Source organism: Panthera tigris, chromosome D1 (assembly GCF_018350195.1).
Source record: "Panthera tigris isolate Pti1 chromosome D1, P.tigris_Pti1_mat1.1, whole genome shotgun sequence".
Taxonomy (NCBI): Eukaryota; Metazoa; Chordata; class Mammalia; order Carnivora; family Felidae; genus Panthera; species Panthera tigris.
The window spans coordinates 102704519-102724699 of record NC_056669.1 but is presented as its reverse complement, the minus strand read 5'-3'; the positions used below and the strand labels follow the sequence as shown (position 1 = coordinate 102724699).

The 20181-nt window shown below is 39.9% G+C and overlaps 1 protein-coding gene across 1 annotated transcript; it reads left to right on the top strand.

Moving 5' to 3' along the window:
* Positions 1–4484: 4484 nt before the first annotated feature.
* Positions 4485–12496, top strand: GLYATL2 (glycine-N-acyltransferase like 2). The gene is made up of 5 exons (XM_007092646.3): positions 4485–4693; positions 5821–5928; positions 8157–8283; positions 8382–8553; positions 11825–12496. Exons 1-5 carry the CDS (start codon positions 4562–4564, stop codon positions 12231–12233), a joined length of 948 nt encoding a protein of 315 aa, XP_007092708.2. The 5' UTR covers positions 4485–4561; the 3' UTR covers positions 12234–12496.
* The last annotated feature ends 7685 nt before the right edge of the window (positions 12497–20181 follow it).

Genomic DNA, 20181 nt, shown 5'->3' with positions numbered 1-20181 from the left:
ATGCTGACCAGTGACAACATGAGTCAGTTCAAGTTTTAGTGTGGATGACTATAAGTTAGTGGCTTACGGAAGCCTCTCCACTGCCACACTAAGCAACGACAGAAGGTGGTGTGTATACATGTTTACAAAGAAACTTCAGGTAAGCAGAATTATTTTGGACAGCCAAAGTCTTTTTTCTAAGCCTTTCAATTAATCAGAATCCTGGTTCTAAATAATTAGTATTTTGTTAATTGACTCCCCCCTGAGCCCCGCCACATGCAAATCCTTGGAAGGAGCGCTCACAAGTCCCAGTGTTGAGAACCAAATCCTGAAACTATTGTAGGTCTCTGAACCTGGAAAATACCTTAAGAACCTGCCATGCTAGTGTTGTGTTATTTTGAACTGGTAAGCTGTAGAAATGCTTTCCTTGAACTATAAATTACTGATACATGTGCCTGTCCCTGCACTCTCCAGACATCCATAAAAATACCATGATCAAGTATTTGACAAGAATCAGCATTCTCCTGGCCTCTAACCCATCTTCTAAAGTGTTACTTGTCCATTTGAATAGAAAAACCTTTGAGGGCTGGGCCAGATGGCTAAGATGAAGTCTTCCTCCTTCCTGTTGCTTTCTGCCAAATTTCTCTCCATTCATGGATGCATTTAGCATCTGACTTTTCTCTCGTCAAACTCCTGCCACATCATGGTGATGCCTATCATACATGATACTCCTAGTCCCTTACTGGCTCCTACTCTATTGACTTGAAGTTGAAGCCAACAGCCATACATCCAGAACTAATCTACCTCTGAAATCCTAACCTCTGACAGCCTAATTTCTGACTCTGCTCTCATGTGGTCTGCATACATTTTCCCTATCACCATTGCTATTCTTTGATCTTATAAAGTGTGCTCTCCCCATCTTGTCCCACTTGATTGGTCTCTATCCTACCTTCTTTCCTTCCTTCTCTCTTCTAAATCCTACAATTTAAATGTATTTCCTTGTTCTCAAATATTTCGCCTCCTTTATTTATTTATTTATTTGCTGCTCTAGCCTGGTTCATTTCAATTTGTTTTCTCTGCTTCTACTCGCTGGGTGTTGAGCTCATAAGTGTGGATGAATATCACTCCCAAATAGTGGTTTTCCCTCTACACCTAGTCCAAAGCAATGCCTGGAGATCCCTGTATGTATTCATTGTCTGTGCTTTCTCCTGCTAACATCAGGTGCCATTCAATCCCTAATTATTTCCCATAAAAACTTACTATTTTTTCCTACGCTTTCCTGGTACACTCTCCTACCTTACTCACTTCCAAAGAAAGACTTGTCATTCTATTTCTTCCAGAAGATGGACAAAGATAACTTGTCACCTTCCTGCTCTTTTGTCTAGCCCCAAGTACATGCACACACATGCACGGGCATATGCCTGAACTAAAAGCTTTCTCTTCCACCTCAGTGGAAGAGGTATTCTTCCCACCCAAAACTAATCCCAACACCTACTCTTAGAGATAAGGTTACAGATTAGATGAACTAATAAACACAAAGGATTTGGAACAGTGCCTGGTCAGTGGATTTAGCTATTTTTCTTTCCTCTTTCCACCTCCTGTTTTATCCATGGGCCTATCCAGTTACTCTCCATCATACCTGGCTTTCTGTAGTTAGCATAAATACGCTTACCACTCTCATCTGATAAGAAATGTCTTCCTTTGAGCTCCCACACTCTCCTTCCTCCCTCTATACTCCTGTATTCTTCTCCTTCCTTTCATGGCCAAGCTCTTTAAAGACTTATCTTCACTTCCTCATGGTTCATTTAGTCTCTAATTCTCTTCACCTGATTTCTTCTCCATCATTTCCTGGTCTATCTCTCTCCAGATCAGTAATCAATTCCCAACTCCATATTGCAGTGACATTTTTAGTACTCATCTCTTAGTTTCCCAGCAGCATTTGACTCTTCTAACCACTCCCACCTTTAAATAAATTTTCTCCTATTTTGACTTCTGAGATGCCTCTCATCTTATTTTTCACACTCTTCTTTGGCCACTTTCCCCCAATCTCCTCTGTTGGAACCTTCCTAATTTCATTAAACATCTATGTTCTTCTACATACTTTTATGGATGATCATAACAGAGTATCTATTGGATTAGGTTAAGTCAGAAGGATTCTATCACCTGGAGGCCCCAGAGTGAATTGGAAATAGATGTCTCCAACTGGTGGGAGCCAAGCAAGGGTCTTGCCCTGAAGGGCACTTGGCTGTAACATGGCACAGAAATGGGAGAGCATGTGCTGTGAATGATGGGATGTGGCAGCAGGGAACAGAAGTTATGCACAACCATTCTCCCATCCCTTCTTAATGCATCCCCCTACATCTTATATATCTGACATAAGGTACTAAAACCAACTCATCATTGAACATTTTCTTCTTTATTTGAAAGCTTCCATTAGCAGCCACATTGTCTTCAGAGCTGGAGTTGAAAGCTTGGAGAGTGAAGAAAATTGTTGCTCAGTCTTCCCCAAAAAATATCCCAAGGGTCCCCTCTCTATGCCTCACTGATTCCATTCATTCACTGAACAAAAAGTTCATTGGTGGCTATACTATGCCAAGTGCTGTGCTTGATGCTTGAACTGTAAGGAAGAATAAGAGATAGTCCTACTTTCCAAGGAGATTACACTCTTCTGGGGAAATTTGCTACAAAAGGCCTGAAGAATGAGCAGAATAATCTGCCATTTGGTTAGTATATCCATTGTCCTAGACAGGGCCAGAAATATACTGGCTTGTTCTAAGAGCTGTGATTTCCCTCAAAATGTCTTTTGTTTTGTTTTTGTGCTAACAGATTTACTTAGACAACTTATATTTAGTGCCATATTTGAAGCTTTGTTTGGTTATGCTCCTGTCCAATAGAATGGTCCCCTTGATTGGGTTTTCAGGTCTTCACAATTTCCCTCAGAAGCACATCTGTACACCATCCAACAGAACACTAAGCCCTTCATATACATATACATTTCATGATGTCATCCTTAGGACAACCCACAAAGTAGGTATGATTATCCCCATTTTATAGATGAAGAAAGTAAATCTCAGAGAGTTTCAAGTAAAGTAATCTACCTAAAGTGACCCAGCTAGCAAGTAGAGGAGCCAAGGTTTGGGTCCTGGTCTGTTTGACTCCAAAGACCATGTTCTTAATCGCTGTACTTCCTTTTGGTTTGATTTTGGCTACATACACCAATACCATATGATAGGTGCTAGATTTTTCCAGGATAGTTATGATTTAAAAAAAAATGATGGCTCCTCTATAAGCCATCACAATTGCTCTGAGTTTCTTGTTTTTGTTAGTTTTTAGAAAATATAGCTACTCTTATAAATGTCTTTAAGTATCATATATACTTCGATCGGGTATATGTAATATAAATATATATACATATTCATGGGTATAAGAATGGAAAAAAAATCCTATGTGTATCTTATTTATATACTACTTTATTTCAGAAAGACTTTGAGGTGAATATACACACACATACACATACATGGCTAACCATTTTACCTATCCATCTGTATATTACCCACATGGTATTATATTAGATATTTTCCTGACTTTCTAGCACAGACTTTTTCCTCTGTCATTAAGCACACTTTGTAGACGTTACTTTCATGTCTGCCCAGTGATCCATAATTTAGATATGCCATCATTAACTTAAGCATTCCTCTATAATGGATTTGGATCATTTCTACTTTTTAAAGTTTTACTTATTTAAGTAATCTCTACACCCAACATGGGGTATAAACTCATGATTCCGAGATCAACAGTCACATGTTTTTCTGACTGAGACAGAAAACACCCCATTTTGGGATAATTTCTAAATTTATAGTATCATAATACTGCAGTGAATTTCCTTATATTTACATATCTATAGATACCTATTATTGCTTCCTTGGGATGAGTTTCTAAAAGCAGAATTGTTGAATAAAAGGTTTTGATCTATTTTTAAGGTTGCTAGGGTATAATTCAAGTTTCTAGATTTTGCCAATTTATACTTGGGTAATTTCATTCCTGATCAACAATTTTTTCCTTCCTATGATTTTGTTCCTTAGGAAAAAGTGACTATACTCTATATAGTCTCTAGGACCTTTTCCAGAAGATTGCATTCTTTCATGATGTCTGAAAATACTACTGATCCTATGACAACATTAGCACAAGTGTTTCAATGCCCAGGGATCTCAGGGTCCCTTGGGATAGTTTTTCTGAAAAGATTCGTTGTTCTTCGTTTGCATCTGGACAGCTGAAGACATTTGCTCCTCAGATTCTTGGCCTGATTTGAATCAAATCAAATCAAATCTCTCTCAAATCATATTTGGAGAGATTTGTTTCACCAAATATGTTATGGTACTTTCCATGGAACTGTAGAAAGATCCCCAAGGAACGCTGTGTCTAGCTGCAGTTCCAGGCTTTAGTTTCTCATTTGCAAAATGAAAGGTTTGGACTTGAAAATTTCTAAAGCCCTTTATTTTTGGCAGTGTATCATGTCCTAGGTGATTTTTCCTTTCTCCTCTTGCTGGACACCTGTCTCATCTTTCCAGGTGTTTTTGTTTGTATGTTTGTTTCCTTAGGTCATCTTCCTGGGAGAAGGAGGCTCAGGTGCTATACAATGTTTGTGCTTCATGAGTCCCAGAAGCTGCAGGTTCTGTATGAATCCCTGGAAAAGAGCATCCCTGAGTCCTTGAAGGTGAGAGAGTAGGGAGAAATCTGGGAGAGAGGGGTAAAGTGTGGGAATATAGGTTCAGGGCTCAGAACCTTCCAGGCAGATGGAAATACAAGTCTAAAGTCAGACTCCTTTGGCAAGGATGATCTTAATACCCATATCCAGACACCTACTTTACTCCTTCTCCTTCTCCTCTTTTATACATTGTTTGAATCCATTCTACTGCTATCTCTAGTGGAATTCCTTATCTGCTCCAGACTATTACAATATCTGCCTTTCTACAATATTACTAGCTTACCTACACTTGGTAACCAGAGTCATCTATCTGACACAAATATGATCATACCACTCCCTTGTTTTAAACTTTCAGTAGGGGTCCATGTCCAAGGCACAAAAGTCCACACTCCTTAATTCTGAGGTTTATTACAAAATGTCCCAGCCTCTTCTGCTTAATCTCCCAACATGTCTCTTCCATATACCACATGCTACAATCACTGAGCCCTCAAAGCTCATCAGGGAAGATATAATCTGCCACAACTTCAAGCACTCATGCATGCTTTTTCTCTCACCTGGAATTACTTGCCTTTCTTCTCTGCTTTGCAGGAAAATATTCTACTCATCTCTGAAGACCGAATTCAAATATTACTTTATCTGTAAGTTTCCTACCACTCCTAGAGAGGTAGTGACTTTCCTCTCTGAGATCCCACACAACCATATGCATGCATCTATCAGAATATGTGTCTTATTATGATCAAACTATATACTTCCCCATCCTTGTAAACTTGAAGGCAGTGGCCATATCATACTCACCTTTGAATTTTCCACACTTGACACAAATCTGACAAATAATAGGTGCCAAAAATGGTATAGTATGAAATGAAAAAGATGGTATGAATTTTTAAAAAATGAATGAAAGAATGTCAGACGAGCCATTTCCTAATGATTCACTGATTAACTTAGATTTTTGTGGACCCTTCCTGGGCTTTTTTGCAGCATACTTCCTGATGGATAGTTCAGTGAGTCATCCTGAAAGCACTAGATTGATCTTGTCAAGGTCTCCTGTCTCCTGGCTTTAGTGCCCATACCACCTCCAAGACCCTACCTCAAAGAAAAACTTCATCTCCTCCTGTTTTGATCTGTTGCTCTTGTAGGTATATGGTGCCGTTTTCAACATTAAAAATAAAAATCCATTCAACATGGAGGTGCTGGTGGATGCCTGGCCAGATTATCAGATAGTCATTACTCGGCCTCAGAGAGAGGTGAGAGCACTAGTTACTGAATGCCAAGCCAGTCATGTTCAGGATGTTCTCTGTGTATAAATGAGGGGACTGAAGCTGAGAACCTTGGCATCCCTGATACATACAGATTTTGGAATGGCTTCTTGGATGGGAGAGGGGGCAGTGAAATAAGGCATGGGTGTAAACCAAATGGCCAGTGATGCAGGGCTTACTAATAACATTGGGATCCCATCTGGTCAATTATTTTATTTTATTTTATATATTTTATTTTATTTTATTTTATTTTATTTTATTTTATTTTATTTTATTTTATTTTATTATTGAGAGTGAGTGAGCACATGGGAGAGGGGCAGAGGGAGAGAGAGAGACAGAGAGAGGGAAGAGAGAGTTCTTAAGCAGGCTCCACACTCATAGAGGTGCCAGACTCGGGGCTCAATCTTGCAAAGTGTGAGATCATGACTTGAGCTGAAATCAAGAGTTGGTCGCTCAACCAACTGAGCCATGTAGGTGCCCCTGGTCAATTCTTTTCCATTGAGATTCTAATCACAGGCATATACCTCAAGATGTTTGTGGCTGGAAATGGTCAGGAAATGTTTTGCTTTCCTTGGACCTGACTGAACATAATCCAATAACATTTGAATCAGTATTGGGTTTGAGATCTAAATCTGTCAAGTTGTGTGACCGTGGGAAGACTGCTGCTTTCTTCACTATAAAAAAGTGAAGTTGACAGAAATTACTATGTCAGAGGATTGTTAAACTACAGATACATCATGTACAGCTGACCCTTGAACAATGCAGATGTTAGGGGCGCCAGCCCTTGCGCAGTCAAAAATCTGCATATATTTCCTGACTTCCTCTAAAACTTAACTACTAATAGACTACTGTTGACTAGAAGACTTTATGATAGCATAGTCTATTAACACATATTTTGTATGTTACATGTATTATATACTGTATTGTTACAACAAAGCAAGCTAGACAAAAGAAAATGTCCTTAAAATCATAAGGAAAATACATTTACCGAATTAAAAAAAATTGCTTGAAAGTGGACTCACGCAGTTCAAACCTGTGTTGTAGAGCTACCTGTCTATTTAATAAAAATGTCTTTCCCATCTTTCAGATTTGGGGAGTATAAGTATTGAATCCCTTCCATCCCAGAGTTAAAATATCCCAGATAGGGGCGCCTGGGTGGCTCAGTCGGTTAAGCATCCAACTTCGGCTCAGGTCATGATCTCGCAGTCTGTGAATTCGAGCCCTGTGTGTGGCTCTGTGCTGACAGCTTGGAGCCTGGAGCCTGCTTCAGATTCTGTGTCTCCCTCTCTCTGACCCTCCCCTGTTCATGCTCTGTCTCTCTGTGTCTCAAAAATAAACATTAAAAAAAATTTTAGCGGCGCCTGGGGGGCTCAGTCGGTTGGGCATCCAACTTCAGCTCAGGTCATGATCTCACAGTCCGTGGGTTCGAGCCCTGTGTCAGGCTCTGTGCTTACAGCTCAGAGCCTGGAGCCTGTTTCAGATTCTGTGTCTCCCTCTGTCTCTGCCTCTCCCCCGCTCAAGCTCTGTCTCTGTCTCTCTCAAAAAAAATTTTTTTTTAATTAAAACAATTTTTAAAAATATCCCAGATATTTTAACCCCTCCTCCCACACTTCTCCATTTACATAGTTATCAGGAGAATTAGAACCCAACCTTACCTGTAAAAACCCCCAGGGGAGTATCTGCTGCAGAAGGTGAGCAAGAATGCAGGGCAGTGAGAGACTGGGCTCTCCCCTCCAGGTGTTGCTGTGAACCTGCTGTGATGGGTCTTTCTAAAAGTCCTCTCTGTTCACTTGCGCAGCAAGGGCCAGTCACCATGCTAGCACCAGAGTGCTGAGTCAGAATTAGCCTAGGCATGGCTTTCTCACAGACCCACAGTCTTGACTCCAACCCTGTTCCCATTATTTCTCCCTATAAGGTACACACTCTCTCTTTTAGACCCTTAACACACCCTGCTGGTGCACCTCCCATCCCAGGCAAGAGAGGTCCTTAAGCACCGTCCCAAGAAAAGGTGCCTTCAGGGCACCATCGAAAAGCAACCAGCATAAATCTGTGAATAGTGGTTTATTTCTCAAGGGATTCCAAGGCCATTTTCTGCCCACACCTCTGGAAAAAACAGAGGGTATCAAACAATGGAGTCTGTAGCACTCCAGGCATATGCAAGAGCATTTTGTAAATTGTACTGCTGTGTAAATAAGGTTGACCGTTTGTTGTATCAGGAGATGAAGGATGACTTGGATCATTATACCAACACTTACCAAATCTTCACCAAAGCTCCTGACAAGTTAGAGGAAGTCCTGGCACGGCCCCAGGTTATCAATTGGGACCAAGTCTTCCAGATCCAAGGTAACTGATCTGAGTTAAGAAGCAAAGACCTCTGGTTCATTCACAGTAGATGTGGAAGGGGGCAGACAGTGCCTGTCTTTCTCTTCTCTTCTCTCCAGGTTGCCAAGACAGCTTGAAAGAGGCAATAAGAAAAATTTCGGCTTCAAAATCAGTGCGGGTGGATTATGTGAAGACCATACTCATTATGACAGAAATGCCGGTAGAACCCAATGATGACCACGTGGATGTGATGGAGTCACTTAAAACGCCCAAAGTGGATGACGATACTGAGTGAGATTTTACCTTTTGCTTCCCAAATTCCTGATAAGAAATCATTGAGTTGTCATAAGGGCCAGACTTGGAAAGGCAAGATTTGAGACTAAATTATGGGGTACACAGTTGTAGGGGTAAAGGGAGGGAACTATATTAGCTGAGGTTTGCTGAGCATGGGCAGGGTCTTCATTAGATGAGGTTCTTTCCATATATATATTTAACTCACTTGTAGCCTTCCTGGGAGGGTACAGGACATCATGGTGACATAGAGAATCTTTACTGAGATTATTTTCAATTTCTTGCAAAAATACTACATGCTAGGGGTGCCTGGGTGGTTCAGTCAGTTAGGCATCAGACTTTGGTTCAGGTTCATGGGTTCAAGCCCAGTGTTGGGCTGTGTGCTGACAGCTTGGAGCCTGGAGCCTGCTTCAGATTCTGTGTCTCCCTTTCTCTGCCCCTCCCCCGCTTGTGCTCTGTCTCTCTGTCTCTGTCTCTCTCCCTCTCTCAAAAATAATAAATAAACATTAAAAAAATACTGTATGCTATACCAAGTATACAAGCATTCAAAGTAAAAAGCGAAAGTTTGCCCACTTAGATTCTCCGCAATCTTTCTTTCAGGTGTAAATTTTTTCTTTAAGTTTATTTATTTATTTTGAGAGAGTGAGCAAGAACAGGGGATGGGCAGAGAGAGAGGTAAAGAGAGAGAATTCCAAGCAGGCTCTGCAGTGTCAGTGCAGAGCCCAACATGGGACTTGAATTCATGAACTATGAGATCATTACCTGGGCCGAAGTCAGATGCTTAACTGACTGAGCCACCCAGGCGCCCCCAGGTGTAAAGATTCTTAATATTAGTGTGTATGCTTTTAGTACTTTGTGTGTATGAATTGGTTTTGTTGTTTTCCTTTTTCTTTTGTTTTTACAACATAGGCAATTATTGTACTGCAACCTTTCTCATTCAATATGTTATATAAACCTTTCATGTAAGCTCATATGGGTATCTTCATGTATTTTGGCAGCTGCATAGATTTCCATAAGAGGGAGATGCACAATTATGTATTCCCATATTAACACACTTTTGATTTATCTCCGATTCTTCCTAATAACAAAAATTCTACAAGAAATGTCTTCGTAAACAGATCATTGCACAAGTTGTATAAATATTTCTGAAAGATAAATCCTGGAGTTGGAATTGTTGGGTAACATAATATGTATATTAAATGGAAGATATTCTCAAATTGGATTTTAAGACTTTGATAAATTTATTTAAAAATTTTTTTAATGTTTATTCATTTTGAGAGCCAGGGAGAGTGTGAGCAGGGGAGGGGCAGAGAGAGAGAGGGAGACACAGAATCCGAAGCAGGCTCCAGGCTCTGAGCTGTCAGCACAGAGCCCAATGCAGGGCTTGAGCTCATGAACCTGAGAGATGATGACCTGAGCTGAAATCAGATGCTTAACTGACTGAGCCATGCAGGCGCCCCAAGACTTTGATAAAATCAATATGTGATAGCATAACGTAGAAACAACCAAAGTGTCCATCAATAGGAATGCAGGTCAATTCATTACGGTATAATCCAGACAAAGGAATAATATGCAGCCATTAACAAGAAGGAATCAGCTCTATAGGAACTAATATGGAAAGAATTCCAAAATATAATGCTAAGTAAAAAACACAATAAATAAAATAGAATAATATATACAGTATGCTATCATAGTATGTAAACATCTTAAATTGCATCAAACACCTCTGGAAGGTTACATAAATATATTGCATTCCTGGTAGACTTTAGAGAAGGTAACTGGATAATAGGAGATCAAAGAAAAAAGAAAGAATTATTTTTCATTAATATCCATTTATGCTCTATAATTATATTGCTAATTCAAAAAATAAAATAAAATTGAAACATATGCTCACACATGCAACTAATTTAAAAATTTTTTTTTCAACGTTTTTTATTTATTTTTGGGACAGAGAGAGACAGAGCATGAACGGGGGAGGGGCAGAGAGAGAGGGAGACACAGAATCGGAAACAGGCTCCAGGCTCCGAGCCATCAGCCCAGAGCCTGACGCGGGGCTCGAACTCACGGACCGCGAGATCGTGACCTGGCTGAAGTCGAACGCTTAACCGACTGCGCCACCCAGGCGCCCCACATGCAACTAATTTAGCCAGGAGAGCCAACAATATTCAAATCTTGCTGTGGCCCAGCTGTGTTCCCCTGAGAATCTTAGAAGAAACATATGCATAGGGAAAAATGGTAAATGGGGATTCAATAATATTATAACTCTGAAAATCTGGAATGGAGTACCTGCCCTAAGGTGATTCTTTCTTTCCTCTAAACCCAAATGCATATCTTGATATCTTGCCAGCCTCAGTTTGGCTCTGCCACAAGACAAGGTCAGGTGAGATGCTTGAGATCTCTGAGGAAGCAGGGCCAGGAAAGGTCAGGCAGGCAGAGAGAAAAGAAGGCCCCACCCCTGTATGGACAATTTAGTGCGTAGCAACCCCACTTAACCCCACTTAAAGTGACCTTAAAATTGATGAATTCCTGAAAACTCTTTCTCCTGGGGGCAGATAGTTGAAACTCTTTGGGCTCTTCCCTCTGTCCCAACCTCCCCTACCCAGAGAGGATGTGATTCTGATTTTGCAGATGAGAAGACTCAGTCTCAGATAACTTGTCCAGTGAGAGAATCAGGATGAAATCCTATTGTTATCACCAAAAAATATGATATTCTTTTTCCTGTATTGGTGCTTGTTAAGTTTCATTTTTGGTACTTTCCTAGAGGTATGTGGTGATGGGCTTTGGGACACATGAAGCTTAAGATCAACATGGCTCTCATCTTCCGGTGATACACGTTTTTTGGAAATATCTGTTGAAAGAAGTATTACCTTGTGTCTTTAGATATTTTGTGGGACAGAATTCAAACTACGTATTTCACACATGCATCTTCGAGCAAAATTGAGGGCTGCTCTGGTGTATATATAGCCTTCCTCTTTTAAGACATATGCTTATCTTCTTCCTTGGGATAAATGGTTAGACTTTTCTGAGATGTACTGTACTATATGATGCTAACTCTCTCTTATGAAATGTATCATTAAGTACATAGGGTGATAGCCCTCTTAATTATTTGGGAACATTTTGAAGGGGACAAAGAATTAGTTTTTTGTCCACCTGTTTCCTCTTCTAGGCTGTGGGATCCTCAAGGAAAGGATTGGTGTCATATTCATTTTCTACAATCCTGGTGTTTTGTAAATGTTGGCTGAATAAATGCACATTTTTTTTTTCTTGACAGGAAAGGAAGCTTTCAGAACATTTCCTTGGATCCCTCCCATGCAGGGCTTGTGAATGAACAGTGGACATTTGGGAAAAATGATAGGAGCTTGAAATATATTGAACGCTGCCTCCAGAATTTTCCAGGATTCGGTGTGCTGGGTCCAGAGGGGCGCCTTATCTCTTGGATTGTGATGGAACAGTCCTGTGAGATGAGAATGGGCTACACTGTCCCCGAATACCGAAAGCACGGCTATATGAAGAAAACCAGTGTTCACCTTATGAATTATGTTATTCAGAAAAAAGTGCCATGTTATTTTCATGTGTCAGAACATAAAGAGGAATACAATCAGGCACTGAGGGATCTGAAGTTTAAGGCTGCTTCTTGTGGTTGGCATCAGTGGAAATGCAGTCCTGAGAAATATTGTTGATTAGTGCCATTTTCTATTGCAAGCCTTCCTCATCAGTGAAAAAAAAAGTATCAGTTCACATACAATCATGATAATTTGTATTAGCACGAAAACATCCAATTATTTTGGTTCCGTGCATTACTTAACCCACCCTTGTACAACATTTTTGTCTTCCTCCACATTACAGAGAACTAGAAGCTTGAACTTTCGGTGTTAGGTTTTTCCTTTATGGTGACAGACATTTCAGAATTAAAATCATCCAATGTCAATCATTAGTGCCAAAATAACCCTTTCAGAGCAACATTTTCCTCTTTGAAGTCTTCTTTCATGAAAGTCTACTACTTTTTCATGCTTCTATGTTTAAGAATAAAAAGACTGTTTTGAGAAATGTCTCCTCTGGTATTCTCCCCTTCCTCTGACAAAGTTTTCCAAAGGACCCTTGAAAAGCCCTCAGCTTTTGATCCTGGGTGCCCTCTCAAGAGTTTTGAGATATTTTACTGAATTAAATTATGTAGCCATCAGTGAACATTTGGTTTTCTGATTGGCTTTTAATCACAGGGGCTGGGTAGGTTGACTTGTGTGTCTTAACTTCATATTTTCTTTTTTTTTTTTTAATTTTTTAAAAATGTTTATTTATTTTTGAGACAGAGAGAGACACAGCATGAACGGGGGAGGGGCAGAGAGAGAGGGAGACACAGAATCGGAAGCAGGCTCCAGGCTCTGAGCCATCAGCCCAGAGCCGGACGCGGGGCTCGAACTCGCGGACCACGAGACTGTGACCCGAGCTGAAGTCAGACGCTTAACCGACTGAGCCACCCAGGCGCCCCTTAACTTCATATTTTCAATACGACTTTTCCGTCTTGTATTGGTTTCCTATTGTTGGTGGGAAATCGAAGTGTCAGCAAGGTCAGTACCTTCTGGAGTTTGGAGGGAAGAATCCATTTTCTGGTCTTTTCCAGCTTGAAGAAGCTGCCCTCATGCCTTGGCTGTGGTCTGGCATCCCTTTGCTCCCACTATTTCTGTTTTCCCCCTGTACCCTTCATCTCTTTCCATGCCCCTCTCACAAGGACACTTGTCAGTAAACTCAGAACCCACTTGGGTAAGTCAGGATAGTCTTCCCATCTCAAGATCTTTATTTGATCACATCAGCAAAGTCCTTATTACAATATAATTTAACATTTGAAGCTTCTAGGCATTAGGAGCTGCTATCATTGGGGGTCATTATCCAGTCTACCATATATGAGTGTCAGGTTTATGTTACTCTATGAGCAAAGTCACCACATATGTTCAGAACTCATATGTTCTCAGTCAGAGACTGACTAGCATTTGTATATCTTAGGTCCATATTCATGGGAAAACTTACTCTAATTTGAACCCTGTGTCTATCAAAAATTCTATCAACTATGATTTAGAGGTCAAGGCCATGTACAAACATTGATATGCAGGACCCATTCATATAAGGGATTTGGGGATGAAGGCACCACAGATAATGTTTACTTAAATCTAAGTAAAAAAGAATCAACATCTTCATCTTGAAAATGCCCTTAGTGCTTGAAAATAGATGCCCACCTAGGTTGGTAAAAAATGATAGAGTCACACATTAAAAATAGACAAAGGCCTTAACGGCCCTGTGACTCTATGAGCAGCATTCTCTGAGCAGAGATAGGCTTAAAGCCACCCTACCTATACACTAAGGTAACACCTTAGGAATTCAGATTCCTTCTGGACACCACTTTTCCTGCCCTAATTTACACTCCAGGACTGACTGGGTCCTTCCTTTTAATTGATCAATGTGGCAGCCACAACTCATCTTGGCTGTAGAACAGAAAGTAGAAAGCTCTTATTCAAGACAGCGTCAAAGGAATCAGAGACACAATAAAATGAGGGAGAAAGGGCACATGCTAATAATAGCTTATATCTAGATCCTACTTAACAGGTTCCAGGCTACATTCTACGTGCTTGGCACACTTTAACTCATTTGGAGCTCACAACTGCTCTGAGAGGCAGGCATGGTTACTGCAGAAGAGAAAAGCAGGGGGCACCTGGGTGGCTCAGTTGGTTAAGTGTTCGCAGTTCATGTGATCAAGCCCCATGTTGGGCTCTGCACTGACAGCATGGAGCCTGCTTGGGATTCTCTCTCTCTCTCCCTCTCTCTCTCTCTCTGCCCCTCCCCCCTCTCTCCCTCTCTCAAAACTAAAAAAAAATTTTTTTAAAAAGCAGAAGAAGAGAAAACCACACTAGAGAGTGTTACATCTTTGTCTAAGGCCCAGGCCACCCAACTATAATAGCCAATTCAGGAACTGAATTCAGTTTGTGTGGCTCCCAAGCTAGTACTCTTAACCTCTGGGCTATCACCTATGACAAATGGCTAAGGCTTAATAAACACTGACAAATAAGCTGACATATGGATTCCTGTCCGCTGTCTGTTTTCTTATCTGTAATTGGAAAGTATGCAGTGGCCTTAAATATAGTCACAATGTTAACCATCACCACTACCTACACCAAAATTTTTCATAATCTTCATCACGAGCTCTGGACCCATTAAACAATAACATCCCATTTCCTTGTCCCCCAGCTCCTGGTAAACTTTATTCTACTTTCAGTCTTTATTAATTTGCCTGTTCTAGATACCACATATAAGTGGAATTGTACAACATCTGTCCTTCCGTGTCTGGCTTATTTTGCTTAACAATGCTCTCAAAGTCTATCCATGTTGTAGCATCCATCAAAACTTCATTCCTTTTATGCCTATATGATATTCCATTGTATGTATATACCACATTTTGTTTATCATTCATCTGTTGATGTTTATTTATTTGGGTTGTTTGCACCTTTTGGCCATTGTGACTCATGCTGCTATGAACATGGGTGTTGCAAATTATCTGTTTGAATTCCTGCTTTCAGTTCTTTGGGGTATATAACAAATGGCTAAGACTTAATAAACACCGACAAATGAGCTGAGGTATGGGTTCATACTAGAAGTGAAACTGCTGGATCTTCAGTAGTTCTGTTTAACTTTTTTCCCCTAGTTTTTCTGAGATATAATTAACTCACAGTACCATATAAGTTTAAGGTGTGTAGAAAATGAATGACTTACCTATATTGTGAAAGGATTACCACAGTAAGTTTTATTAACATCCATCATCTCACAGAGATACAAAAAGAAAAAGTAAAGAAAAGGATGTAGTTTTTCTTGTGATGAGAAATTTTAGGGTTTACTATCTTAACAACTTTCTCCTATACCATACAGTGGTCTTAGCCATAGTTTTAGTGAAAATCTCTATCACAATGTATGTGATGGCCAAGCTCCAAAGCCTGTGCACACAGTGAAAATGACCCATTATTAAAAATCCCCTTGAATGGACAAACCCAGGGTTAAGGCATTTATAGGACAGTTTCAGAAAATTCAACATTACTTGGAAATTAGAAAATAGAGGAAAAGATGTTGGGAAACAGGCAACCATGAGAGAAGAGATGATTCTCATGGAAAGAATGGAAGGAGTTTGTTTCAAGAGATGGAAGGAAATCAGCTCCCAGAGCTGACATGGAAATAGCAGTATTGAGGAGAGTTCTAGTCAGACCAGTGGGTTTTAGACATATTTACGAGCCCTGGGCTAGTACTTTAAATCCCTTCTGTGTCTCAATTTTCTCAGATGTGAAATGGGAATCAGCCTCCTCCAGACATTGTTTGCTCAGCACAGTGCCTAGTACATAACAAGCACTCAATGCACTATTATTAGTGCAAATGTTTCAAGTTTTTTTTTTTAAAACAAATACCTGTTGCATGCCTACTATGTGCCAAGCAGTGTTTTAGGGTCTCTGGACATAAGAGTGGACACACTGCCTCCATGGACAGAGCCTTTTCTCTTTAATCTCCTCACATTCATTTTGTTTGAAATCCTGGCTCTGTGACCTAAAGGACAGGTCTGGATCCATAGATGTGGAGTGAGGGAGAAGTGACAGTTACTTCACACCTCCCCTGCTCTATTCTCCACATCATACAGGAGATGACAGATCATTTAAATTTCTACACCAACACCTACCACATCTTCATCAGGGCACCCTGGAAACTCCAGTAAATCCTGGGATTCTCACAGGGTCGTCATCTGAAACAAGCTTCCAAATGCAGGGTAACCAGATGGATGGATGAAGAAGAGTCCTCCAGCTCCATCTTGGGGTTTGCTCAAATTGTGGATTGTGAGTGGATTGCCACCTGCCATAGACTGTAAAGGCTGACAGTGTGTGGAGCTTAATGTTGAGATATAACTACAACAAAAAAGTAGGACATGCATTTTAAAGTATGTATGTTGCTCATTAAATTGCACAGTAATTTGGCATAAACATTAATTTGTATACATGAAAATAGTGAGGATTATGTCAGTAGAGCAGACCAACCATTTGTGGGCCAAGGTTTTAGAAAGTGTATGCTGGGCAGGGCGCCTGGGTGGCTCAGTCAGTTAAGCATCCGACTCTTGGTTTCTGCTCAGGTCATGATCTCAGAGGTTTGTGGGTTCAAGCCCTGTATCAGGTCCACACTGACAGCACGGAACCTGCTTGGGATTCTCTCTCTCCTTCTCCCTCTCTCTGCCCTTACACCACTTACTCATTCTGTCTCTTTCTCTCAAAACAAATAAATAAAAACTTAAAAAAAAAAGTGTATGCTGGGAGATGGGACAAGTTGAGGCCCCTCAAGAAGCCTCCTCCTCTTTCCTACTAGTTTTGTTTTACAAGCTGGCCAGAGGGACCTAATATTCAAAAGTACAAAATGACTGAGAGTATAGGGACTCCAGGAAGAAAATCAAAATGGATAGGTTTTGTGGGTTTGCTGTGTCTGATCATCTCTTTCTCTAATAACAGAAGCCAAATGAAACCAACAAACCAACAAAGCAACAAAATCTGCCCCAAAGAACATTGAAAGCCATAGTTAAAAGTGGCAGCTGGTGAGAAGAGAAGGAATGGGGGAGAGGTGCAGGTGAGTCAATTAGTGAAATACAAACAGCTGGTCTGTATCTCAGTCTGCTGTAAGAGCGTGATGTATATAGCTTGCATTCCTAACACCTAGCACAAAAGGGATTTGAGATAAGTAGGAAACACTTGGAATATGGACACAGTGCACCATGAGGGAATAGACAGAAATTATTTCTGAGAAAGTAGCAGGAGAAAGGGAGAGGATGGTTTCCCAGAGGATGAGTTAGGAGAAGAGCACTGAAAGGGATAATACCAAAGAAAACGAAAATATTTTGAATTTTTGCCACTACTAGTCCTGTCTTAGTGTACTGAACACCTTTCCACCTACACACATACTTAACTGTCTTTATTAAGACAAGAAGAGAGGCAAAGAACAAATAGATGTATATTTGAGGTGTGATGGATAGTCGTAAGCAGTTATAGTAAGTTGGCAGAATTGGACTGAACTTTGTCTTTAAGTTTCAAGATAGGCTAAAACTAAACTCTTGGCCCATAAAAAGATGTATAGGTATGTGGGATAGGAGACAGAGAAGGGCCTGAAATTAATGCCTAGCCTACATTTCTTCTCTTTTTGAGGGTCAGTATGGCAGGGATTAAGATCCAGTGTATTACATGCAGGACATCTGGCAGAATGAGCCAGAATCCAAGTGTTCTTTCTTCATGTCTGTATGATATGGTTCTCATTTGAAAATTTTTCTTTGCAGAGCAAACATGGACTTCAAAATGTCTTTGCTAATGGTCTCCCATGCAGGGTTGGTGAATAGTAACTGAAAATTTGGTCAGAATGAATGGAGTCTGAGTATTAACTAGGGCTGAATCCAGTGCTTTCTGTCCTACTGAGAGATACGCATCTCCTGGAGTGCAACACAGCAGTCCTGAGAAGGGAGAATGGCTTTTACCCATCCAGTATCCACCTTCATAGTTTCTCAGGGCAGGTCACAGGACACATGGTGAAACACTTCATTCAGCAAGGCATCCCATTTTATGGACATGAGGCAGAGGAAGTTGAACAAACCCTAAGGATCGTGAAACACTCAGGTTTCTGAATTGCTTCCCAAGCCTGGCATCAGTGGAAATGTGCCCCTGCTTAGGTCGTCCCAACTGGTGGACCCAAAGCATCCTAATCTTTTGGAATTAAAAAATATTTATTACATACCTTGATCACATCTTCCCCTTCCTTTTGTCTACTAAGTTCATGAGACCTATTATGTGCAGGTCAGAGCTTAGAAATGATTAAGACACATCATTGGATGTCTGCACTGGGAACAGACCTCAGAAACTATCTGCTCCAGTCCCCTTGGGTTTTTCCTCTGGTTCTCTAAAACTGCTATTACCCAATCCCTGAAAAGCTCCTGTGCAGCCTTCAGATATGGATTTATGGGTGACTTCCAGAGGGAAGTTTCCCATGACTCACCCACCATTAATACCCCACCTAGATCCATTTTCCCTGATGCATGTTCTCTTAGAACCCTGTAGTTCTCCTTCTATAACTTGTCCCAAATGCAATTAAATACTCATACAATTATGTGTTAAATGCTTGCTCTCTCCTCAACACTGGAAAGAAAAATTCGAGGCTGCAAAAATATATTGAAACTTTAGCTCAAAGACCTAGCCAGGAACTTATCAGTTAACACCTGCTGAACAAATGGATAATGAATGAATATATATAATAAATTAATAAATAAAAATAAATGAATTAGTGAAACTTCATGGGGTAGTTGTTAAGATGAAATAAGAAAGGATATATGTTAGCCTAACATGCACAATGCCTAATGACATATATTAGAAGCTTATGAAATAATATTAGATTCCTTGGTTTCTCAAACCCTCAGAAGAAAAGTATTAACATTTTATATTCAACTTTTTAATACTTCTTGTTGCAACTTATATATTTTTCATATTATTTAAGTCTTTTGATAAGCGCAATTCAAATGACTCCATGATATTGTCATATCATATATTAATTTACATGCTTTTTGCTTCAAGCAAGGAAAAACAAACACAACCCTGATTCAAAATGGCTTTAGTCATGAGAAAATTTGTTATCCCACAAAACTGAGAGTCCAAATTCAGTCCAAATCTGGTTTAAGGCTCAATGGTGTTATCAAGGAGCTGGGTTCTTTCTCTTTGTCTGATTACCATGGCTTTCATCCTAGGGTTGTTTCTCCTTATGATTGTGATTTGGCTGCCAGTAGAGGGCCTTGTTAACATGCAGCAAGAGAGACACAGACAGGGAAAATCCCATTAGACATGTACTTTCCAGGGGAAAGTCATGCTCTCGTGGCTTAAAAGAGTGGCTCTCTAATAATTATGAATATGCATTCCCAACTTATCACATTTTTTCACTTGAGTTAATGTTACACCACTTCACATACGATGCCTGAATTTAAAAACAGTATAATTCCATTTGTCCCCACTGGTGCCATTGTTAAATATTTTATGCTGTTATTATACAGTTATTATATCTGAATTAAAAATACTGAATTGTTTTTAAGGAATTTAAGAAAAGAAAGAAATACAGGTTTTAAGTCATGGAATATTTTCAGTGCTCTCCCTTCCTAACTGTAGTTCCAAAAATGTTGTGGAAGTTCATTTCCTTCTAGCCTACAGACTTTCTCTTTTGTTTGGCAGCTCTGCCTCATTTATCTGAAAATGTTTATATTTTGACTTCATTTTGAAAGGATGTTTTGTTTGATATGAAATTTTAGGTTGAGAGTTATTTTTCTTTCATATTATGCATCTTCCAAAAATCAGCTGTTATTTGTAATTTTATTGCCCTATGTGTAATACATCTTTTTTTTTCCTCTGGTTGCTTTTAAGGTTGTCTCTTTATACGGGGTTTTCAGTAGTTTAATCATCATGTGTCTGGGTGTGTTTTTCTTTCTGTTTATCTTGCTTGACTTTCACTGAGCTTATTCTAAAAGGCGAGCATCCTAAATCCTTTAGTCTTTCCAAATAAGGAATTTCTTTATTTACAGTTAAGAACTCTGATTCTATACAT

Excerpts from the sequence above, each read along its gene's own strand:
- GLYATL2 (XM_007092646.3), top strand. The coding sequence starts at position 4,562 with ATGTTTGTTTCCTTAGGTCATCTTCCTGGGAGAAGGAGGCTCAGGTGC. Across the intron at positions 8,284-8,381 it reads CCAAGTCTTCCAGATCCAAG|GTTGCCAAGACAGCTTGAAA; the intron begins GTAACTGATCTG and ends TCTTCTCTCCAG. Across the intron at positions 8,554-11,824 it reads AAAGTGGATGACGATACTGA|GAAAGGAAGCTTTCAGAACA; the intron begins GTGAGATTTTAC and ends TTTTCTTGACAG.